At 38.0% G+C, this 25,880-nt stretch overlaps 1 protein-coding gene across 3 annotated transcripts in view; it reads right to left on the bottom strand.

The window, feature by feature from the left end:
* tbk1 (TANK-binding kinase 1) overlaps nt 1–25,880 on the bottom strand; it is a 62,552-nt gene that overhangs the window by 19,622 nt on the left and 17,050 nt on the right. For all 3 annotated transcript variants that reach the window (XM_069904241.1, XM_069904242.1, XM_069904243.1), the window contains exons 8-12: nt 25,112–25,291; nt 22,053–22,249; nt 17,234–17,292; nt 17,040–17,131; nt 7,369–7,470 (exon numbers count right to left, since the gene is read on the bottom strand). In XM_069904241.1, coding sequence (XP_069760342.1) covers nt 7,369–7,470; nt 17,040–17,131; nt 17,234–17,292; nt 22,053–22,249; nt 25,112–25,291 — 630 coding nt within the window. The remainder of the gene's footprint in view (nt 1–7,368; nt 7,471–17,039; nt 17,132–17,233; nt 17,293–22,052; nt 22,250–25,111; nt 25,292–25,880) is intronic.

The raw sequence follows: 25,880 nt of genomic DNA, 5'->3' as shown, positions 1-25,880 counted from the left end.
CATACGTGAATGTATCTGTACTTAGAGGAAAATATAGATAGTATAGACAAGAATTAATAAGGGAAGGTAATGGAATAGAGAGAATAAGGAGGGAATTAAAAGAGTGACCTTTGTTACATATGAAAAGTGAAATCTTTTCTGGGGGGGGCTGGGTGGGGGGGAATAGCGGTCACTGCAAAATCAGTTGACGCTTGCGAGTGAATTCGCAAACCCAAATGGAGAGGGGAGATGTGGTTGTCCGACAAGGGATAAAGGACAACTCAGGAGGGGAAGGGGAGATTGGGGCTAAAGAAGTTATAAATAGGAGAATAAGGAAAATGTTTGATGTTTTAGGAATGTTGTCTTATAAAGGGTTTAAAATAAGAAAACAGAAATGGAAAAGGAGGAAAGATAATGATGGAAAAACGGAAAGGGAAGATAAACAAAGTATAAAATGGCTATGTTGAACTATATGACTTTAAATATTAATGGAATACATAACCAAATTAAAAGGAAGAAACTACTAAATTTACTGAAAAAAGAAAAAATTGATATAGCATTTGTCCAAGAAACACACTTAACTGAATTGGAGCACAAGAAATTAAAGAGAGATTGGGTAGGACATGTAACAGCAGCATCGTATAATTCAAAAGCAAGAGGAGTGGCTATATTAATTAGTAAAAATGTGCCATTTAAAATAGAAGAGGAAATAATAGATCCAGCAGGGAGATATGTAATGGTAAAATGTCAGATATATTCGGAGTTTTGGAATCTACTTAATGTATATTCACCTAACGAAGAAGATCAAAAGTTTATGCAAGATATCTTTTTGAAGGTAGCTAATACGCAAGGGAACATACTAATAGGAGGGGATTTCAACCTGAATTTGGATTCAAATATGGATAAAACTGGGAAAAAAATTAACAGAAAGAACAAAGTAACCAAATTTATAATTAAATCAATGCAAGAAATGCAACTTTTGGATATATGGAGGAAACAAAACCCAAAAGAAAAGGAATATTCATATTACTCGGCTAGACATAAAACATACTCAAGAATAGACCTATTTTTGTTATCAGCTAGTATGCAAGATAGAGTAAGAAAAACAGAATATAAAGCTAGAATACTATCGGACCATTCACCCTTAATATTGACAGTAAAGCTAGAGGACATCCCTCCAAGAATGTATAGATGGAGATTAAACCCCATGCTACTTAAAAGGCAGGATTTTAGAGAATTTATTGAAAAACAATTAAAAATGTATTTTGAAATAAATACGGAATCAGTGGAAGATAAGTTTATACTATGGGATGCAATGAAAGCATTCATTAGAGGGCAAATAATAAGTTATGTAACCAAGATGAAGAAGGACTATAATCAGGAAACAGAGCAGTTGGAAAGGGAAATAGTAAATATAGAAAAAAAATTAGCAATGAAGGAAGATACAACTAAAAGAAGAAAATTGGCGGATAAAAAAATAAAATATGAAACATTACAAACATATAAGGTAGAGAAGAATATAATGAAGACAAAACAGAAATATTATGAACTGGGTGAAAAAACGCACAAAATCCTAGCATGGCAGCTTAAGACAGAACAAGCTAAGAAAATGGTATTGGCATCAAGGTAAAAAGACAAACAAATTACATATAATCCAAAAGAAATTAAGGAAAACTTTAGAGAATTCTATGAACAATTATACCAAAACGAAGGGAAAGAAGGGAAAATAGATGAATGTTTGACTAAAATTGAACTACCAAAACTACAAATAGAGGAACAAAATAAATTAACAGAACCATTTGGAACAGTAGAAATACAAGAGATAATAAAAAAATTACCAAATAATAAGACACCAGGAGAGGATGGATTTCCAATAGAATTCTACAAAACATTTAAAGATTTATTAATTCCGCCCCTCCTGGATGTAATCAACCAGATTGATGAAACACAAAGCTTACCAAATTCATGTAAAACAGCAATAATTACAGTAATACTAAAACAAGGGAAAGATCCACTCTCACCAGCGTCATATAGACCAATATCTTTACTAAACACAGATTATAAGATAATAGCTAAACTATTAGCAAACAGATTAGCAGAGCAGGTACCGAAAATGGTAAATTTAGACCAAACTGGATTTATCAAAAAAAGACGCACAACAGACAATATTTGTAAATTTATTAACTTATTTCATGCAGTAGAAGGAAATAAAGCACCTGCAGTAGCAGTTGCTTTAGACGCAGAGAAGACCTTCGACAGAGTAGAATGGAATTATTTGTTCAAAGTATTGCAAAAATTCAGTTTACCGGAGAAGTATATTAATTGGATTAAAGCATTATATAAGGGACCGTTAGCGAAAGTGACAGTAAATGGACATGTATCAAAGCAATTTAACTTAAGCAGGTCAACACGGCAGGGATGCCCACTATCACCTTTATTGTTTGCGTTAGCTATAGAACCACTAGCAGAATTGATAAGAATAGATAATAATATAAAAGGAATAAAAATAAAAGACAAGGAATATAAAATCAGTCTATTTGCGGATGATGTTATAGTGTACTTAACAGAACCAGAACTATCAATAAAAGAATTATATAAGAAATTGAAGGAATATGGAGAAGTGTCGGGTTACAAGATAAATGTAAATAAAAGTGAAGCAATGCCTATGAATAATGCGGATTTCTCAAAATTTAAGAAGGAATCTCCATTTAGATGGCAAATGCAGGCAATAAGATACCTAGGTGTACAAATAAACAAAAATCTCGGCCAATTATATAAACTCAATTATTATCCACTAATGAAAAAATTACAGGACGATTTAGAGCATTGGAAAGATTTACCACTAACACTAATAGGAAGGATAAACTGTATTAAAATGAACATTTTTCCAAGGATATTATACTTATTTCAGACATTGCCAATACAACTGACAGAAAAATTCTTCAAAGAGTTAAAGAAAATAATAAGGAAATTTTTATGGAGAGGGGGGAAACCGAGGATAGCACTAGATAAATTAACAGAATGGTATAAACAAGGAGGCTTACAATTGCCAAACTTTAAAAATTATTATAGAGCCGCACAATTAAGATACCTATGAGATTTTTATCAAACAAGGGAAAAACCAGACTGGACGAGATTAGAACTAGATAAAATAGGGGAGAAGATACCCGAACATATATTATATAAATGGGATGAAAAATTGGTACAACATAGAAGTTCTCCAGTATTACATCATCTCCTCAATATTTGGAAGAAGATTCATGTAGAAAGAAAGAAAACAAATTATCAATTACCAAAACTAATATTGACGCAAAATAAGTTACTCCCTTTTACAATAGATAACCTTTCCTTTAGAGAATGGGAAAAAAAAGGGATTAAAAGAATAGAAAATTGTTTTTCAGGAAGTAAATTCTTATCCTTTGAACAAATGAGAGATAAGTACAATATAACTGGAGATACAGCGCTGGTATATTACCAACTGAGATCCTACTTGAAGGATAAATTAGGAAGCAATTTGAGTTTGCCAGAGGGAAGTAACCTTGAATATGTGATTACAGATACAATGTTAATCAAAAGATTTATAACAAATATGGATATTAAACTGCAAGAAAAGGAGAATGATGAAACAAATGGTAAAACTAAACAAAAATGGGAACAAGATTTAAATATAAAGATAAAAAAGGAAACATGGGAGAAATTATGTTCTGGAACGATGAGAAATACAATAAATACGAGGCTACGTATGATACAATATAACTGGTTACACAGACTATACATTACACCTCAAAAGTTAAATAAATGGGACCCAACAGTATCTGATAGATGTTTTCGATGTAAAAAAGAAATGGGAACAACAATTCATGCAATCTGGACATGTGAGAGAGTAGAAAAATTTTGGGAAGATCTCAATCAGATATTAAATAAAATAACAGAAAACAATATACCAAAGAATCCAGAGATCTTCCTCCTAAGTAACATAAAAAACAAAGAATTTGGAATTGATTTGGAGGATGCACAAAAAAGATTTGTTAAGATAGCTCTAGCCGTAGCAAAAAAATGTATTATGTCAACCTGGAAATTGGAAGATAATCTGAAAATACAACAATGGTATATAGAAATGAATAAATGTATTCCATTAGAAAAAATTACCTATAGTTTAAGAAATAATATTGAAATATTCGAACAAATATGGGAGCCTTACATTAAATACAATAGCGAAAGCCTACCGGGGACAATCATTACCTAAGTTGATGGAAGGAGAAGGAAAGAAAAGAATGGACTCAGTGGAATTTCTGGTGTATTTTTGTTGAGTGACAACATTGTCTGACTGGTTTAATGTAACCTAGATTGTATACCTTAAATGGATGGGAGGGGGGGGGTGGGGTGGGTGGGTTGGGAGGAGGGAGTGGGGGGGAGAAAATGTCACTGTATATGTGTGAAAAAGAAAAAGTGTGTATCATGGCTAATGTGATTTATGGTGTGAAAAATAAAAAATTAAAAAAAAAGTTTCCTCCTTATTTGTGACAGTTGCAGTAAAGACCCCAGCATCCGGCACCAATGGGAATTGGTGGATGTCGGATGATGAATTTGCCGGTTGCTTGAGGCTGCGTGTGGCATAGATTAGCGAACTAACAGCGAGGCATGCCAATTTTGAACTTTTGTATTTATTTTCCACAATTTTTTTGCTGATTGCTTGAATTCAGGATAATGGAGATTTTACTGTATTATAGTGATACACTGTAGTACATATACACAGTATATTGTACAGTACTCAGTATTACTGAGTATTACAGAGGTCAGGACCAGAGATCCAGAGACACGCATGTTAACCTCACATCACCAAGAATCTAATTGGATCTGGAATAAAAAGGCCAACATCAGTTATGGTGATCAAGGATCTACCTGGTTCACTACATCTTTTACAGAAGAAAATGAGCTTGTCATACTCACAACTCATCAATTCCCCCCAAAAGAAGCACGATTCGGGCACTGATAATAAATCACAGCCCCCATCCTTGCACATGCAGTCGCAGAATTCTGCAAAATCTTCCAAATTGTCACAATCTTTAAAAAGTCCTTGCTTTTCATGAAATGAAATAACTGATAAATAACTAATGATTCTGAATATTTATATATAGTGCATGGGTTATACTTACTTAGAAGGCAAAAAAAAACAGCACTTGGGAAGTGGAAACTAAATTTATTTTCAGGTTAGTCTCACGAATAGAAACAAGGTTAAAAATATTATCCTGATAACCAAAATGTAGTTTTAATTGCAAAATGCAGCCCTTAACTGCAGTCCAACATACTGGATATAGTAAATTAATTTAATAATTATTAAAAATTCTAATCTTTTTTCAACCACAGATTTTTCCTCTCATTTTCGCTCCCCTCTCCCCAGATTTTTTTTTAACCCCTATGCGCAATACCTCTAAGGATTCTCATTTGAATCGGGGCGGTCAGCGCAACACTGTTACAGCGCCAGTGACCCGGCTTCAAATCCAGTGCTGTCTGTAAGGAGTTTGCACGCTCTCCCCAGGTCTTCGTGGGTTTCTCTGGGTGCTCCACAGCTTCCTCTCACCCTTCAAAAATGTAGGAGGGAATTATAGGAAAATAGGCATATTTGTGGGGCATGGGCTTGTGAGCTGGGAGGGCCTATTACCATAGTGTATGTCTAAATTGAAAAAATTCTGATAAGAAATTATGAACCTGAAAGTTTAGTTGTTTTTCTCTCTCCACAGATGCTAGGTAGTCTTAGTTTTTTTAAAAATTCCATATTCTAGCATCTACTGTATGTTGCAATGGACTCACTAAAGATAAGGTGATATTCAACAATATTTCACAAAAATATAACCATTAGTTTATATTCTTTGGAGACTGAGAGAAGCAATGAGGAAAACTCCATTCTTTTATCTCTCATGTCCTGGTTCAAATGTCTCCTCTGCTGGGTTGAAACAAACATATTATAGAGGATCAGCAGCGTGGATTCGATGCTGTCGGCCTCTGCCATCTCGAGTACTTCGATGTTAGGGCTGAAGTCGCTCCAATGAATGTTGAGGATGGAGCGGAGACAACGCTGGTGGAAGCGTTCTAGGAGCCGTAGGTGATGCCGGTAGAGGACCCATGATTCGGAGCCGAACAGGAGTGTGGGTATGACAACGGCTCTGTATACGCTAATCTTTGTGAGGTTTTTCAGTTGGTTGTTTTTCCAGACTCTTTTGTGTAGTCTTCCAAAGGCGCTATTTGCCTTGGCGAGTCTGTTGTCTACCCAACTGCGCTGGGTAGGTCACGTCTCCAGAATGGAGGTCCATTGCCTTCCCAAGATCGTGTTATATGGCGAGCTCTCCCTGACCACCGTGACAGAGGTGCACCAAAGAAGAGGTACAAGGACTGCCTAAATAAATCTCTTGGTGCCTGCCACATTGACCACCGCCAGTGGGCTGATCTCGCCTCAAACTGTGCATCTTGGCGCTTCACAGTTCGGCGGGCAGCAACCTCCTTTGAAGAAGACCGCAGAGCCCACCTCACTGACAAAAGACAAAGGAGGAAAAACCCAACACCCAACCCCAATCAACCAATTTTCCCCTGCAACCGCTGCAACCGTGTCTGCCTGTCCCGCATCGGACTTGTCAGCCACAAACGAGCCTGCGGCTGACGTGGACATTTACCCCTCCTTAAATCTTCGCCTGCGAAGCCAAGCCAAAGAAGAAAAAGAAATTATAGAGGATCATTAAAACACAGGTGTCCTTTCCTCTACTGACCCGGAGCATTGTTTAAAGAATTATCAAAGTTTTCCTCCATCCACAAGACCATGAAATAGGGTATTCAGCCCATCGAGTCTGCCTTGCCATTTAATCATGAGTTGATCAATTTTCCCCTCTCAGCCCCACTGCCCGGCCTTTGCACCATTGATGCCCTGGCTAATCAAGAGCCTATCAATCTCTGCCTTAAATACACCCAGTGACCTGGCCTCTACATCCACCCATGGCAACAAATTCCACATATTCACCACCCTCTGGCTGGAGAAATTCCTCTGCTTTTCTGTTCTAAGCAGACACCCTTCAATCATACAGCATATTACCATTAGGAAAAAGGTTCAGGAGCATTAAAATCAGGACTGCCAGGCTGGGAAAAAGCTTCTTCCCGCAGGCTGGGAGAATGACGATCCTGCAACCTTGGGTCTCTTATAAATGAAATTAAGAAAATTATTTTTGAATATTTGTACATAATTATTTTGTTTTCATGAGATTATTAAGTGTTTGTCTATGCGAACCATGGTCCAGAGAAACGCTGTTTCATCTGGTTGTACAAGGACAGTCAGGTGATGAACTTGAAAGAGCATGGGATAGCTGTAAACAGGGAGGTACGAAAGCAAAAATCAACACTTACAGATGCGTGGCTCTTTCTACTGTGGTGATGCAGTAATTTAGCTTCAGAATCACTTCAGTTTTCTTGTGTAGAGTCTCACGAAAATTATCCATGACGATTCGACTATGGAAGGGAGCGAATATACAAATTAGAATTCAAGTCCAATGTGAGAACACATTTTTGTTATTAACTGAAAAGGTATTTGTAATGAGCGAATAACGAGAAGTTGGAGGGGTCAGGAAGCATCTGTGGAGAGAAAAGGTCAGTCAACGTTTCGGGTCAGCACCCAATATCAAGACTCACTTCCAATGTTCCAGTTCAAGTTTATTGTCACATGTACCAAGGATTCAGCGCTAGACATTGTTTTGCAATCAGGCTAGTTAGACATTCTACAGATGTGTGGTGAAAGTGTGCTGACTGGCTGCACCATGGTCTGGTACGGGGCTTTCTGAGCAGAAAGCCCTGCAAAAGACCTGGATATCACATGTAAAACCTTCCCGACCATCAAGAACAACTACAGGGAACGCTGCCATCAGAGAGCAACAGCAATCATCAAGGATTCGTATCACCCAGCACACGCTCCGTTCTCGCTGCTGTCATCAGGAAAGAGGTCTAGGTGCCACAAGACTCTCACTACCAGCTTCAGAAACAGCTGCTACCCCTCCACCATCAGACTCCTCAATAACAAATTCAATTGAGGGAGTCACGTGATGGAGTAGTGGCCGGTAGGGTAAAACCAGCCCTCTCCAGAAAAAAAGTCAAGAAAAGACAAAGTTCAACAAATATAAAATATAAAAAATAGAAGATAAAGTTGCAGAGAACAGAAAGAAGATGGCACCAAAGAAGGAAAAAGTAAAAACAACGGAAAAGAAAGAAGAAGGCCTTACCTGCAAGAAGGAACAGGGAGCCGAGGTGACGAAGAACGTCCGATCTCTGAGGTTGGTGGCGGCCCTGCGGAGTCATGACCCCCCAACTGGTGGACTGCAAAAATGGCTCTCTGAGCCAAACAAAACTGCGCAACCTCACATGTGCGAGGAGTCGCATATGAGCAGTGCGCAATAAAAGGTAAAAGAAAACACTGACGGGAGGGGGGCTCAACCGAGGAGTGGGCAACCACGGCGCGACCAGCCGAGGGACGCCTGACACCAGGGCTCTCAGCTGGAAGATGAGAAAGGTGGCAGGAGAGGGAGTGAGGTACCAGGCGAGAAAGAAAGTCGACGGGGTGAATGGCAAGAGGAGCAGCAGGAGGCCCGACAGATGAGCAGCTCAGAAGGAGAGGACCATCAGCAAGAGGCCCGACAAAGTGAGACAAGCAACTCATCAGGAAAATCAGAAGAGATACAGATACAAAGAAGAGAAGAAGAAGACACAAACACGAGTACAGACACAGAAGAAGAGGAAGAAGAAGACCAAGATCTTCACAGAGAAATAGAAGGTAAAACAGGTATGGACAGAATATAGATAAAGCTTTTTTTGAACAAATGAGAGCATTAAAAGAATGGTTGTCATTAGAATTTAGTCCAATTAAAAGAAAAATGAAAAGAACAGAAGATAAAATACAAAGATTAGAACTAGTTATGACAGAAATAGGGAAAAGAGTAGAAAATGTGGAAGAATGAGAAACGACTGTAGAAATGGAAGTAAACAACTTGAGGAAAATTGGAAGAAAGTGACCAAAAAAATTAAAGAGACACAAGAGTTGTTAGCTCAGAAAATTGATATGTTGGAAAATTATAGTCGGCGAAACAACATAAAAATAGTGGGCCTGAAGGAAGACGAAGAAGGCACAGACATGAAGGAATTTATAAAAGAATGGATCCCGAAGGTGCTGGGAACGACAGAAATGCAGGACGGAATGGAAATAGAAAGGGCACACAGAACACGAGCTCCAAAACCACAGACACATCAAAAACCAAGATCCATTTTAGTAAAATTTTTGAGATATACGACAAGAGAAAATATACTGGAGCGGGCAAGGAATAAAATTAGAGAAGACAATAAACCATTGGAATACAAGGGTCAAAAAATATTTTTTTACCCAGACATAAGTTTTGAACTCTTAAAGAAGAGGAAGGAGTTTAATACAGCAAAATCGATCCTATGGAAAAAAGGTTATAAATTCATGTTAAGACATCCAGCTGTGCTTAAAATATTTATACCCGGGGAGCAAAACAGACTGTTTTCGGATCTGGAGGAAGCACGAGAATTTGCAGAGCGTTTACAAGGACAGGAGAGATGAAGAGATGTAATAAGAATGAAGAATGACGATAAAGTATATAAAAGATGTAAAAACAATGTATATGTAAAGAACTAAAGAGGGAAAAGAGAAGGAAAGGAAGGAAGTAAGGGGAAAAAAAGGGAGAGCTTTGTTATATGTGTAGAAAAAAAGTGTTTTCTGGGTGTGGGGAGGGGGAGAATAACCGTCACTGTGAAAACAGTTGACGCTTGCAAACAAGATCATAATCCAAATGGAAAGGGTAGTTGTAGTTGCCCGGCAAGGGGTAAGGGGCAACTCAGAGTGGGGGGGGGGGGGGGAGCATTTGGGGTTAAGGTAATATTGGATGTGGGAATTGATGGAGTATGGACGCAATGAAAGCCTTCATCAGAGGGCAGATAATAAGTTATGTAACTAAGACGAAAAAGGACTACAATCAGGAAATAGAGCAGTTGGAAAGGGAGATAGTAAGTACAGGAAAGGAACTAGTAAAAAGGGATGATATAATGAAAGGGAGAGAATTGGCACACAAAAAAATAAAATACGAAACAATACAAAAGTACAAGGTGGAGAAGAACATAATGAAAATAAAGCAAAAATATTATGAATTAGGAGAAAAAAACCACACAAAATATTAGCCTGGCAACTTAAAACAGAACAAGCTAAAAGAACTGTATTGGCATCAAGGAAAAAGGACAAACAAATGACATACAACGCAATAGAAATTAACGAAAACTTTAAGGAATTTTATGAATAATTATACCAAACTGAGAACGAGGGGAAAAATTATAAAACAGAAGAGTTTTTAGCTAAAACTGAACTGCCGAAATTGCAAGAAGAGGAACAAAACAAACTGATAAAACCATTTGAAATAGAGGAAGTACAGGATATATTAAAAAAGCTGCCGAACAATAAAACGCCGGGAGAGGATGGATTCCCAATAGAATTCTATAAAACATTTAAAGAGTTATTAATTCCTCCTCTCCTGGAAGTAATGAACCAGATAGAAAAACCACAAAACTTGCCAGATTCATGTAAGACAGCAATAATTACAGTAATAGCAAAGACGGGGAAGGATCCATTAACACCAGCATCATATAGACCAATATCTCTACTTAACTCAGATTATAAGATAATAGCAAAATTATTAGCACACAGATTGGCCGATTGTGAACCAAAAATAGTAAAACAAGATCAAACTGGATTTATTAAGAAAAGACAAACAGTGGATAATGTCTGTAAACTTATTAATCTAATTCATGCAGTTCAAAGAAATAAGAAGCCAACAGTGGCTGTTTCTTTAGATGCAGAAAAAGCCTTTGACAGAGTAGATGGAACTATTTATTTAAAGTATTACAGAGGTTCAATCTACCAGAAAAATATATTAATTGGATTAAGGCATTATATAATGGACCGTTGGCAAAGGTAACAGTAAATGGATATGTATCGAGCCAATTTAAATTAACTAGGTCAACTCGACAGGGATGTCCATTATCCCCCTCATTGTTCGCCTTAGCAACAGAACCATTGGCAGAACTGATAAGAACAGAAAATAAAATAAAAGGGATAAAAATAAAGGAGGAGTATAAAATCAGCTTATTTGCAGATGACATCATAGTATACCTAACAGAACCAGAAATATCAATAAAAGAATTACATAAGAAATTGAAGGAGTATGGAGAAATATTGGGGTACAAGATCAACGCAAATAAAAGTGAAGTGATGCCAATGAGTAACGCGGATTATACAGAATTTAAAAAAGAATCACCATTTAAATGGCAAACACAAGCAATCCGATACCTAGGGATCAGGTTAGATAATAACTTAAGCCACTTGTACAAACTAAATTATCAGCCACTAATAAAGAAATTGCAGCAAGACTTAGAACATTGGAAAGAATTACTGCTAACGTTGATTGGGAGGATAAATTGCAATAAAATGAATGTTTTCCCAAGGATACAATACTTATTTCAATCGTTGCCAATTCCCTTAACAGAGAAATTCTTTAATGAATAAAGAGAATAATAAGGAAATTCTTGTGGAAAGGGGGTAAATCGAGGATAGCGTTAGATAAATTAACAGAGAGGTATAACCAAGGTGGTTTGCAGTTACCAAACTTAAAAAATTATTATAGAGCCACACAATATAGGTATTTATCAGATTCTTCCCAGACAAGGGTAAAACCAGACTGGACTAAGATAGAACTAGATAAAATAGGGGAGAAGGTATCGGAACATATACTTTATAAGTGGGATGAAAAGCTTGTGCAATATAAAAGCTCACCAGTATTGCATCATTTACTTAATATATGGAAGAAGATCCACTTAGAAAGGAAAAAAACAAATTACCAACTACCAAAATTGTTATTGACACAAACCCACTAATCCCTTTTACAATGGACAATCTTTCCTTTAGAGAGTGGGAGAGAAAAGGAATCAAAAGAATAGAAAATTGTTTTTTGGGAAATAATTTATTAATATTTGAACAGTTGAAGTACAAATATGGATAACTCATGGTACAATGTTTGCATATCATCAACTGAAAGCTTATTTAAAGGATAAATTGGGAAACAGACTGAGATTACCAGATGGAAGCAGCTTTGAATATGTGATTACAGACACAATGATAATTAAAAGATTTATAACAAACATGTACATTAAGCTGCAAGATAAGGAAAATGATGAAATAAGCTATAAACCTAAACAAAAGTGGGAAAAGGATTTAAACATAAAGATTAAAAAATGAAGAATGGGAAAAGTTATGTTCTGGAACTATGAAGAATACAATAAACACAAGGTTACGCATGATACAGTATAATTGGTTACACAGGTTATATATCACGCCTCAAAAGTTAAAAGAATGGGATCCAACATTATCAGATAGATGTTTTTGCTGTAAGAAGGAAATGGGAACAACAGTACATGCAATTTGAGCATGTGAGAAAGTGAAAATGTTTTGGGAAGATCTAAATCAGATATTAAATAAAAGCGCAAAAAATAACATACCGAAAAATCCAGAGATCTTTCTTCTAAGTAATATAAGAAGTAAGGAATTAGGCCTCAAATTGGATAGAGTGCAAAAAAGATTTATTATGATAGCCTTATCAGTAGCAAAAAAATATATAATGTCAACTTGGAAAATGGAAGAGAGCCTGAGAATACAGCAATGGTACATGGAAATGAATAAATGTATTCCATTGGAAAAAATAACATATAATTAAAAAAATAAAGTCACATTATTTGAACAAATTTGGGAACCGTACATGGAACATAACAGAGAGGACTTGCCTCGGACCTCCACCCGCTAAAACGATAAGAAGACAAAATTATTTGACTCAGTGTGTAAAAGTAGATGACACATTTTTCTTGTTTATTTTTCATTGTGTGAAGACATTGTTTTATGGTTTTATTGACTTGTATATGTTGAATATTTATTGGTTTTGGAGGGAAGGGGGGGAGTGAGGGAAGGGGGGATAAAAAGGAGAAAATGCCACTGTGTATATTTAATGAGAAACGTTTGTATATATTTTGGTTGATATGGTTCACAGTGTGAAAAATAAAAAAAATTATACAAAAAAAAACAACAAACTCAATCATGGACTCTTACTTTGCACGTTATTTATTAGTATTTGTACAGTCAATTTGTTTACATTTCTTTCTTTGTATTTCTCTCATTTGCATGTGTATTTTTGTCTTGAGTACAGTTTACACTACTAATAACTGCCTGGCCTGCAGGAAAAAGAATGTCAGGGTTGTAGGTGACTCTGACAATAAATTTGAACTTGTACATCCTATATGTAGATTCAAGTTATTGTCATGTAATAAAAATAGTGTCATATTACATGAAATTGCCTTTGCTGACAGATTCGCCATTGGCAGAAATTGCTTAAGGTGCCTCTTACACTCAGAGAAAGAGAAGCAAAGCCTGTGCAGATCCTGAGGTCGTGGACTTTTAAATAAAACCATCATCAGCTCTTTCAACAGGCCATTCAGAGACTGTATGGAGCCGATGGCAGTCGGACTGGGTGGCAGGAGCACTGTGTCTCTGGTCCTCGCTCTCCTTGGATCTGTACTAGCGGCAATGCTGCCATTACAGCGGCTCCGGCAGTGCCGCTAATTTTCTTTGTACCAAGATTACTTGGTACAGAGCAAAGGCAAAAGTTGCAGTTGGAATCAGGTCATATTTTCCATGCTGTTCTTCAGTTTTTTGGTTATCTTTGCCATGTGCTGATGCAAGGTAATTCAAGAGACGGAACTGAAGATTCAACAACACAAATTCTGGTTCCACAATATTAAATGCTGGCCTTACAAGCAAAGAAATACTTAGCAGTCATTTCTTTCTCCATATGGAATTGATGGCACAGAAATGAAGGTGATTTGACAGAAACAAGTGTTCAATTTTGTTAAAACTTTTGTGAAATGCTCTTTCTGCCATAATTTTCCATTCAATTTCAGTAAATGACCTCATTCGATATACCTTGCAGACTGATAGGTAAATTGGCCCTGTGTGTGTAAACAAATTTCAGGGATACTTGACAGGAATGTTAGGAGAGTACAATGGGTTAGTATAGGATGAGTAAAAAATGGGTGGTGAATGGTGAGTACACACTTAATCGGCTGAAAGGCCTGTTTCCAAGCTGTATGATCCAAAAAAGTGGTACGTGACACAAGAATGTTATAGAGTATCCTCCCCCCACCCCAGCTCCCCCCCACCGCCCACCACAAAATAGCATTAACCTCTCTGAAGATTAACAAATCTGGAATCATTAATAATATCCCTTTGGAAACAAAGACAATTCACAGTGGCCCAACATTGCATCTATAAGAGAAAAAGTCACTGCATCTCAGTATCTATTAACAGTTCAAAGTTGCTGGTCAAGAAAACAGAGGGAGTTCTGCACTGACAGAATGTCTGCCTCTATACCTAATGTTAAAGCAAGACGTCACTCACTCTCTCAGGTGAACGGAAAATAACCCATGGCATTAGTCAAGTTTATTGTCATATAATTGCACAAATACAACCTGATGAAACTGCGATCTCTGGTCCTCGATGCAAACGCAGACAACAACCAGCTATAACACACATACAAATAAACAATACATATGCAGGATAAGTAGTCATACATACACATAAATAAATATTGCTTTGTTGATATGAGAGTCTCGGGGGGTTAGTGTGAGCTTTGGTCGTTCAGCATCCTCGCTGCCCGTGGGAAAAAAGCTGTTCCTCAGCCTGGTGGTGCTGGCTCTGATCCTCCTGTATCTCTTTCCCGATGGGAGCAGCTGAAAGATGCTGTGTGTGGGGGTAGAAGGGGTCCTCAATGATTTTGCACACCCTCCTCAGACAACAATCCCAGTAGATAACATCGATGCAGGGGGAGGGAGATTCCAGGGATCCTCTCTGCCACTCTTATGGTCCTGTGGATTGACCTCCAATCCATTTCTCTGCAGCAACCTGTACTACACTGTGATGCAGCTGGCCAGGACCCTCGAGAGAGAGAGAGAGTTCCTGTGGAAGGTTGACGTAATGGTGGTCATTAGCCTTGGCCATTTCAGTCTTCTCAGGACGTACAGTCGCTGTTGCGCCCTCCTGACATATGGAGATGTTGTGCGTTCATGATAGGTCATATGTTAAGTGAACTCCAAGGAACTTGGTGCTCTCCACTAAAGAGTCATTGATGTGTAGAGGAGGATGGTCATTCTTGATCCTCCTGAAGTCCACAATGATCTCCTTAGTCTTGTCCATTTTGAGGAGAAGCAAATGTTTGAATTAACAGTGAACATTATATCGGAATACTTTATTATTTTCATTTTGCTACTTTTAGGAACTTCTTCCGTACAAAACAACTGCTGCATTTCCCACATTACAACAGTGACTACACCTCAAACATACTTCATTGTCATATTTTAAGTCAACTTCAAACATACAAAATCACAAAGTGCAAAACTTCCCTACTGATCTTGGTGCAATCAGTGACGAACATGGTGAAAGGGTTCACCAGGGCATTACAACCATGGAAAAGTGGTATCAGGGCAACTGGAATCCATCAATGCTGGCTGACAATTGTTGGACACTGACAACAGAGGCATCAGATGCTAAGTACAAACAAAAATCTTCAGCAAAACATTTTTAGGTCAGTTGAACTAATGCAATGTGTCAGCGATTAAACATGCTAAATTCAAAAAAAGTCAATTTAATGTTTCTTCAACTTTCTACATGACACAGCAAGTCTGAAATTAATTTTCTACATGACACAGCAAGTCTGAAATTAACTTTCTACCTGACACAGCAAATCTGAAATTAACTTTCTACATGACACAGCAAATCTGAAATTAACTTTCTACATGACACAGCAAATCTGAAATTAATTTTCTACATGACACAGCAAGTCTGAAATTAACTTTCTACATGACACAGCAAGTCTGAAATTAACTTTCTACATGACACAGCAAGTCTAAAATTAACTTTCTACATGACACAGCAAGTCTGAAATTAACTTTCTACATGACACAGCAAATCTGAAATTAACTTTCTACATGACACAGCAAGTCTGAAATTAACTTTCTACATGACACAGCAAGTCTGAAATTAACTTTCTAAATGACACAGCAAATCTGAAATTAACTTTCTACATGACACAGCAAATCTGAAATTAATTTTCTACATGACACAGCAAATCTGAAATTAATTTTCTACATGACACAGCAAGTCTGAAATTAACTTTCCACATGACACAGCAAGTCTGAAATTAACTTTCTACATGACACAGCAAGTCTGAAATTAACTTTCTACATGACACAGCAAATCTGAAATTAACTTTCTACATGACACAGCAAATCTGAAATTAACTTTCTACATGACACAGCAAGTCTGAAATTAACTTTCTACATGACACGGCAAATCTGAAATTAACTTTCTACATGACACAGCAAATCTGAAATTAACTTTCTACATGACACAGCAAATCTGAAATTAACTTTGTATTCAGATATTTTTTGAAAACCTTTTGAAAAAAATTGTTTCCCTGTGTTATTTTTTTCTGCATTTGCACAGTGTGTTAAATTTATTTATTTGTTTACATTTCTCTCTTTTGCATACATATACTTTCTTCAGTATAGTTTTTTGCATTACCCATAAGTAGGATCTGCCTGGCCTGCAGGAAAGAATCTCAGATTTGTATGTGATGTCATGTACATCCACCGATAATGAATCTGAACTTTGAACTTGGGGGTACAACTCTGGGTAATGACACCAATATAAATGTCAATGAAGCAGGAGTTGTCCATGTGAGGCAAGAGTCAGGGTATAATACAGGGGATTGTATTATCTTAATATTTTACTATGTCAACATGCTTGAAAGAACAGATCTTTCAAAGTCTCTCAAGAGATTGACGGGTTTTTGGGATTTTGTACACAGAAGAAAACTAAGAAAGAAATACTTCTGAAATTTTTGTAACTGAGAAAACCATTTACTTACATCAACCATCGAACACCCTTCCGTACCAATTCCTGATGGTGCAAGAGCGAGGAGGCTATTTTCTGGATTTGGCACACGACACCTTTGATATTCTAGGGCAGAGAGAGGATCCAATATTCAGTCTGGTATTTCTTCAGAATTCCACGGCAGAGGGTGAACACCAATATTTATGATGTAGTTAAAACAAAACTAACCTTTGCACTGGAGGCATCAAGATCCAAATCGTAGCGAGGGTTCAACTTTAGAATGGAAGCTGCAATGGAAAACATTATCTCATTATCGATGGAATATTGGACAGGGATGAAGGACAAATGCTGCTTTTTTTTAAAACTTTATTTAAGATTTTATAACATGAATAACATATAGAATTACATTAAAAAAAATTAAGAACAAAATAATAAAATTACAATACAGTATCAGTAATCTAAATAAACTATACCCTCCCCAATAATTATTACACATTAATAACCCAACTCAAATTAGTCCAACCCCCCCTTCCCCCCCCCCAAAATAACGAGTGAAGAATTAATAAAGTTAATACTATATGTGAGAAAAAAAACCCACTTACAAAAAAAACAAAAACATAACCGATTAAAATACTAACAAAAAGAAAAGTAATTAATACTAAGATATCAGACTTAAAAAACATATTTAAATCAAACTTAAATGCATATATTTAACAAACAGAGTTAAGATGAAACATATATTTAACTCAAACTTAATATAAAAAATTAGTAAAGTTAGTAACATTGTCTATCAAAAATTCTTAAACAATAATCAATTCTTTAAAAAAAATTGGAGCATGAGAAATAAAAATGAAAAAAAACTTTCTCTATAGAGATAAACCTTCACTAAATATCAACTAACTTCACATCTATCATCATATTAGTCACATAAACCACCATCTTAAAACAAAATTCAAACCTCATTAAGCATTGTACAATTCAATTTTAGTACTCTTCCACCATTTTTCCCTTTTACTCTTGAATAATTATCCAATAAAAGCTCCAATACCACATTTAAATATCCCCAATCATTACGTTAAAATTCAGATATCCAAATAATAAAAACACATCTACAACGAAATCTATATCTTCAACAAATGGAGCAAACAAAATTCAAGCCTCATTAAGAATTGTACAATTCAATTTATAACTTTCACCATTATTATTCCCTTTGTTCTATAACTAAAATAGCAAAATAATATACACCAGAATTACCACTCCTTTCACCTTAAAGTTAAAGAAAAAATATTAAAAAAAACATCCATCCCATTCACATTTAAATTTCAAATATTCCTTATCTACTGAATAAACTTTACAAAAAAAAACCACATCAATTTTTAGTTTTTTAAACAATCAAATACTTTCTTATGCTTTTTTTTATAAACACAAAAAAAACCTTCACTCTTTAATCTAATTATACAAAAAAAGGAGAAAAAAAAACAGGTAGGAGGTTAAAAATGCCACCTCCCATCTAAACCGCGCAATGCGGTAATTCCCAAAAAAAAATGGGTGTGAGATAACTCACACGTAGCAGATGACTTTCAGGAAATAGTGCCCATCCAGTTCTCTCCCCCAACTCTTACTTCATCTTAAACTAACATCATCATTATTTAATATTCCTTTTTAAAAAAAAACATTAGGAAAAAAAAAGAACAACTCTTCTTTTAATCAGGTCCAACTGCTGAGTCACCATTACAACCATTTCTTCTTGGAGCACGGCTCTTTTCTTCCATCTCTTGTCTCCTTAGAGATCGCAGCGGACTACGTCTCTGTTGAAACTGAGTAATTGGCAGCTCTTGAGCAAATGCTATAGCTTCCTTTGGAGAATCAAAGAACTTTGCATTGGTAACCATCTTGAAAAACCTTCAAAACAGCTGGATATCTAAAGGTTGCCTTATAACCTTTCTTCCACAACAACTCTTTAGCAGAGTTGAATTCCCGTCGTTGGAACATAACTTCTTGACTCAAATCCGCATAGAAGAAAACTCGATTATTTTGATTCATCAAGGGTGATTTTCTCTGTTGTGCATTTCTAATAGCCACTCGTAAAATTATTTCTCTGTCATAATAATTCAAGCAACGAACCAAAACAGGTCTTGGACTTTGACCTGAAATAGGTCTTCTATGCAAGGCTCTGTGAGCACATTCCAGTATTATACCTTCCGGGAAATGTTCTTGACCCAGCACCTGCGGAATCCATTCAGTAAAAATTTTCTTGGGTCTGGTCCCTCCATTCCTTCCGGCAAACCAATAATCTTTATATTGTTCCGTCTGGATTGGTTTTCCAAATAATCAATCTTTTTCACCAAAGTTTTATTTTGAGTTTGTAAGTCTTCGACCATTTTGGTCACATCTGAAACTTGATCTCGTATTTCGTCTATATCTTCTTCACACGAATTAAATTTATCTCTCACTTCAAGCTTAAAAGCTCCAAATTCAGCCATCTGTTGAGAATTTATTTCCATCAGAGTATTGATAATCTTAGATAATCCCTGCATTGTATAAGATAATTTAGATTCAAGATTCACAAGAATCTTTTCAATTGGAAGAGATTCTGGCTCAACAGATTCCTGCTTCTTCTGCATAACCAAAGGGTCTTCTGTTGCTTCCTTCATTCTGGTTGCCTTCCTTGTAGTATAGCTGCATGTGGAAACCCCAGCCACAGCCTCTCCAGCAATGACTGGAGGACGCTGGCCGGGATTTTCCCCAGTCCATAATGTGTTAATTTCTCCCAGTACATCAAGTTGTATAGGTTCTTTTATCTCAAAAGGTGCAGTTTGCAGTGCCACCGCTACAGTTGACAAATGCCTTTCCCCAGCCGGTACTTCAACTGATGTTACTACAAGTGGTTCATTCATAACATTGCCGTCAGATGCTACTGCACATGTGCGAACCTGAGTAACTCTTTGTTCTAAAGGCTGTTTGGCGCCCTCTTTAGAGGGCTCTACCGATGTAATATTGAACTCTACATCCGAAAGCTGTACCTTTCTCCTGGGATCCATTTCAGGCTGAGTCTCGATGTCTTTCCTGTAGGTAGGCTCCAAAACTTGAACTTTTGGAAAATGTAGTTTTTTGATAATCTGTTGTCGTTTTTTTTTGCTCTTTTCCACCAATTGTACCATCATAAGTTAAATTAACAGCACTGAAATTATCTAAACTTTTAAAGAATTTTAACGAGCATTTCTAGACAAAACAATAAGATAGAGTCAGGAGAGGACTGGAAGGCACGTCTGATCCTTACGCCATCTTGCCACGCCCCCCGACAAATGCTGCTTTGGCTAATGGATACCAGAAACAAACCAGCATTCAGCAGTTGCGGAAGCAGTAGGAGAGAATAAAAAAGATCCCATGCCAATGTATGGAGAGAAGAGAGAGGGAAAGAGAGAAGGAATTTTAACCCAAAGCACCTTCCCTCATGGAATCTTAAATGTGCAAGTGAAACAACATACTTGGGGAGAAAGTTGTTGAGCTTAGTATGGTGGAAAGGGAGGATGTCAAATACAAAATACAAATGAAGGAGATGGCCAGCCAGAAATAATGGTTGAAAAAATAACGCCAGCTCACATCAAACTGATGCTGATCAATCACTGCAAAGCAGCCGTTGCTCCTATTCGAATGTTTCATATCAATCATATTAAAAAAAAATGAGGGAAATGCAAGGTGCTTCAGCAATAAAGGTACATACATCCTGTAGTGAACGTGTAGGGGTGACATAATGCCTCTGTCTTTGAACTGCAATAATACTTATAGAATATAGTCATGTAACTCAAAGACGCAGGACTAAGGCAAATTAATGCACTGAAGCCAAAGAACAGATATCTGGGTTAGCAAACAGATTTTAGATCATAGAACAGTACCGAACAGGTACAGGCCCTTCAGCCCACTTGTCTGTGCTGAACACGATGTCCAAATCAAACTAAAACTCTGTTGTTTATCCTTGATAGATTTCCCTCCATCCACTTCACATTCACGTGTCTATGGAGGAGCCCCTTAGATGGTACGATTATACAGTAAAACCCCTGGTATACGGAACCAAACTTGGTAGATGCCCGAAAAGTAAATTTTTCAGTTGCTTGAGATTGGCGAACTTAAGGTGAGGAGCACCAATTTTAAACATCTGTATTATTTACCTATTTATTTTCCACAATTTTTCACCAGTTGCTTGAATTCCAGATAACAGGGGTTTTAATGTATCTGCTCCCTCCTAATACTCCAGGCAGCCTGTTCTAGGCACCTACCATTCTCTATGCAAGACATGTGCCCCGTACCTTGCACCTCTTCTACCTCATCTTAAATGCACGCCCTCCAGCGTGTGATGCTCTTACCCTGGGGAATTGGATTTAGGTTATCCTGTCAACTATGCTTACAGCCAGAAGGATGGTTTAATATCTAATATTTAATATTTCAGGGTTCACTCAAGGTTTTGAAACCTGCATAAATCATACCCAGATCATCGAACTTCCTCAACCCAAATTAGATTTGTGTTATATTTAAATACATGACAGTTACTCACCCAGGTTACCCTGACAACCTTCCTAACATAATTTCTGCTACAAAGGACGACAAGGGCAGCAAACGTGGAGGAACACCATCATCTGTATGTTTCCCCTCCAGAGCACACACCATTCTGACTCGGAAGCTTTCACTGCTGGGAGTACATCCTGTAAGTGTCTATCTAACATCACCATGGGAGGACGTTCATCAGGAAGATTGAAGTGTTTTAGGAAAGTTGTGTACTGCCACCTCCTTGAGGGGAATTGATGACAGACAACAAATGCTGGCAATGTAGTTAATGCCCCAGATCCGAAATATGGATTTTTAAAATCAGGCCATCCTAACAACAGGGTTAATGGTCTGCAATGTTAACTGATGACACCTGACCTTTTGGATACCTTACAATTTCTCTACACCTAGAGTCTTTCATAAAAAAAGAGACACCAACAGTTTTCTAATCCTATTATTACAGAGATAATGTGAGATTTAGAACTTTTCACATCCACACACATACGTTCTTCGAAGATCAGTCCAATTATATTCACGGCTTCTCTGGTGGTAAGTATCAGAGGGTTATCTTCAGATGTTACAGGGAAATGTTGGACTTGAATGTTGGGGTCAAGCTCGAGGGATCGGCCTTCGTACATCAGTTCCTGAACTTCTGGAGCAATGTCAGTCTGCTTGTAGACTAAGTCATAAAACACATGGGCCCTGCAAACAAAGGGAGACAGCTATAAATATATAGAGAACGGAAACAGGCCCAAGCTGCCAGTGACCAGTGGAGCCCTAATTGACTTAAGAACACACAGAAATGTTGGAGGAACCCAGCAGGTCACACAGTGTCCATAGGAGGTAAAGATATTGATGTTTTGGGCCTGAGCCCTATACCAAAGTATAAGCAAAAAACAGGAAGACATAAAGACTGAAGAATGGCAGGGGGAGGAGTCCAGACTAACAAAATATGTTAATGTAATATATTAAGAGAAGAGGTGAGAATTGATTTTGGATCTGTGAAAGGAATTTAAATGCATGCCCTCCACCATGTGCTTCAACGCATGCCTTCCAGTATGTGACCCTGTCTTTGGCCTGACCTCCATTTTCCCGCCAATACCCATCAGTTTCCCCCTATTAGTCCAAAAATCTAACACAGCTTTGAATATACTTCATGGTTCTGAATCCATAGATCTCTTGGGTAGAGACAACAAAGATTCACCAAAGGAACAAACCTCTTGTGTCTTGAGTGGGAGAGAAGTATGGAAGAAACCATCTAAACTTGAATGCTTCCCAGGGAAGGGGACCCATAAACTTTGAGTAGAGTCTTCAGGGGCCACAGCCAAAAAAAGGTCGAGAATGGTGCTCTAGACTCTCCATAGCTCCACCAATCTTTACTCAGACACTCATCTGCTTTTTCATCCGTCATTTGTACGTATCACAAACAACAGAGGTCCCAACACCAATCCCTGGGGAACACCACTGGTCACAGATCTCCAGCCAGAGAGTAACTTTCTACCACCAACCCGTCTTCTCTGAACCAGCCAATTCCTAACCCAAACCATCAATTCATCGTGGATCTTCAGCCTATCATGAGGAACCTTGTCAAATGCCATACTAAAATCCACGCAGACAGCATCCATCCCCTACTCTAGTCAATTACCCTTGTCTCCATTTCAAAAAAAAACTATCAAATTTGTAAAGCAGTTCTCAAAATGAAATCAAAGCATTATCCTAAGAGGATGTGTCATTGGTAGCAGTTCATATCATAGAATATTATTGCACAGGGCCTTCAGCCCACAATGCTGTACTGACCCATGTAAATCTACTCCACAATAATCTAATCCTTCTCCACCTCCCACCCATAAACCTGGGACATCCACCTGCCTGTCTAAGAGTCTTTCAAATGTCCCTATGGTACCAGTCTCCACCTGGTAATGCATTCCAGGCACCCACCATTCTCTGTATAAAAAAAACATACTACTGCAGCCTCCCCCAAATGTTCCTTCACTCACCTTAAATAGATTTCCTCTGGTATTTGCAGGGAAAAAGTCCTCCCGCTTATGATCATAGAGACCTCTACTGTCAATTTTAATCTTTCGTTGCTCATGAGCCCCATTAGTGTCACAGCCAAATGTAACCATCCATTGAGTTAGAAGCGACAACTCAGAAAGATAATGTCTCATTTACATAAAGCCATCTGAGTATCTGAAGTACTGGTCGCCTCATGACAAGAAGGACGTGGAATCTATGGAAAGGGTGCAGAGGAGATTTACCACGATGATGCCCAGGTTGGAGAAAGTGTCTTATGAGGCAAAGTTAACTGAGCTTTTCTCTTTGAAACAAAGAAGGATGAGAGCTGACAATAGATGCCCACAAGATATCAGTGCCTTTTTCCAGGGCAGGAGTAACAAACACCAGAGGACATCTGTGCGAGAGGAAAGTTTAGGAGAGACATCAGGGGTACATTTTTTTCTCTTACCTGGAATGCATTGCTGGGTTGGTGGTGGAGGGTGGGACAATAGGGACATTTAAAGACAAACCGGCACATGGATGGAAGAAAAATAGAGCGAAATGAGGTAGAGAGGGTTTAGATTGATGAGTCGATCAGGACAACATTGAGGACCAAAGGCTTATACTGTGCTATAATGTTCTCTGTACAAGGCAAGGCACTTGTTTTGCTGCCAACATCTGATAACTACCGTATTTGATGCCATATAGTATCTCTCCCCACCACCCCCTCACAAAATAGCCCCAAAAACCACCCTGGGTCCTATATGCGAAGGTGACATTTTGGTGCTGCCATTTTGCAAGATGGCGACAGGAGGAAAGCACTCAAATTGCTAACCTGTGCTTTCCGGAGTCATCATCACTCACTTTCCCGGTAAAAAGGCTCACTCTCTCCTTCATTTCCACCCACCCTTGTTCCCTAGCTCCCTCCTTCCCTCCCGTTGCTCATTCTCTCCCACAGTGCTTTGAGGGGAGCGCTGGGCCTTAATGATCAGGCTTTGTTCTACGAGCATGGCTCCCCGAACAGATTGAATGAGACGCCGGGGGTGGGTGGCAGTGAGCGAGCAGCACAAACCGCTCACTCACTGCCACCTGCCCCTGTGCCTCATTCAATCTGCTCGGGGGTCCCATCACTCGCTCTCTCCCATAGCGCTTTGAGGAGAACGCTGGGCCTCGATGAATCAGGCTTGTTGAACAAAACCTGATCATTGAGGCCCAGTGCTCCCCTCAAAGCACTGTGGGAGAGAGCAAGCGATGGGAAGGAGGGAGGGAGAGATAGGGAGGAAGTGATGGGACCGAGCAAATTGAAGGAGATAAATACAATTTAAAAAAAAATTTTCTGACCATGTCATGCTAAAAATGGAGGGGCCTATATGTCAATTGGTCCTATATGCTATTAAATACAGTAATTGATTATTATTCACTAGTAAAGATATGATCCAACAAGTGATTTACTATTTGGTTTCTCCATTATATAGGCCACAGATAAATACAAAAGGATTGAGCAGAGTTCTCAATGCACGCTTGAGATCACAATAATTACAAAGTTTCAGATTTCAACAGTGTACGTACTTGTTGTAGCTGTCAATGTAGATTTTGTGTAACGTGACTTGCTGTAGAGAGAAGATGTGGATCACGATTCTGTGCAGAACGTCGTTGGTTTCTGCAAAAAACTGATCAAAACCCCAGCACTTCTCCTGATCAGCTTCAAGGATGTTGGCCAGGATTGGTGTCAGCAGGGTCTGGAGGCCCCTGGGAGAGACAAGGAACAATAAAAGATCTTGCTGTTATCCAAATTAAAATAATGGCAAAAACAATTGCAAGTGTTAGGACCACATGCAGGTGAGAGAAGGGTGGAAACTGATTGCCAAGTGATGGCAATTTTGACAACTAAACACAATCTTTTGGAGGAACTCAGCTTGCCAAGCAGTGTCTGTGGGAGAGAAAGAACAGTCAACGTTTTGGGCGAGAATCCTTCCTCAAAGATGGGGAAGAGAAACCAGTATGAAGAGTAAAAACACAAATGCTGGAGGAACTCAGCAAGTCTTGCAGTGTCATTAGGAGGTAAGGATATAGCAAAATCGCTGGCATCTGGCACCAAATTAGTAGATGCCAGATAAGTGAATTTTCCAGTTGCTTGAGATTGCGTATTGCCTGATTGGCGAACTATCGGCAAGGTGCGCCAATTTTAAATTTTCATAATTTAAAAAAATATATATATTTTCCGCAATTTTTCTGCCGGCTGCTTGAGGCTGTCAGTTGCTTGAATGCTGAATAACAGAGGTTTTACTGTATAAACCAACATTTTGGCTCTTGAAGAAGGGCTCAGGCTTGAAATGTC

The sequence above is a fragment of the Narcine bancroftii genome, chromosome 11 (genome assembly GCF_036971445.1).
Source record: "Narcine bancroftii isolate sNarBan1 chromosome 11, sNarBan1.hap1, whole genome shotgun sequence".
In the NCBI taxonomy this organism is placed as follows: Eukaryota; Metazoa; Chordata; class Chondrichthyes; order Torpediniformes; family Narcinidae; genus Narcine; species Narcine bancroftii.
The sequence above is the reverse complement of the archived record's forward strand: the minus strand, read 5'-3'. Positions and strand labels throughout refer to the sequence as shown.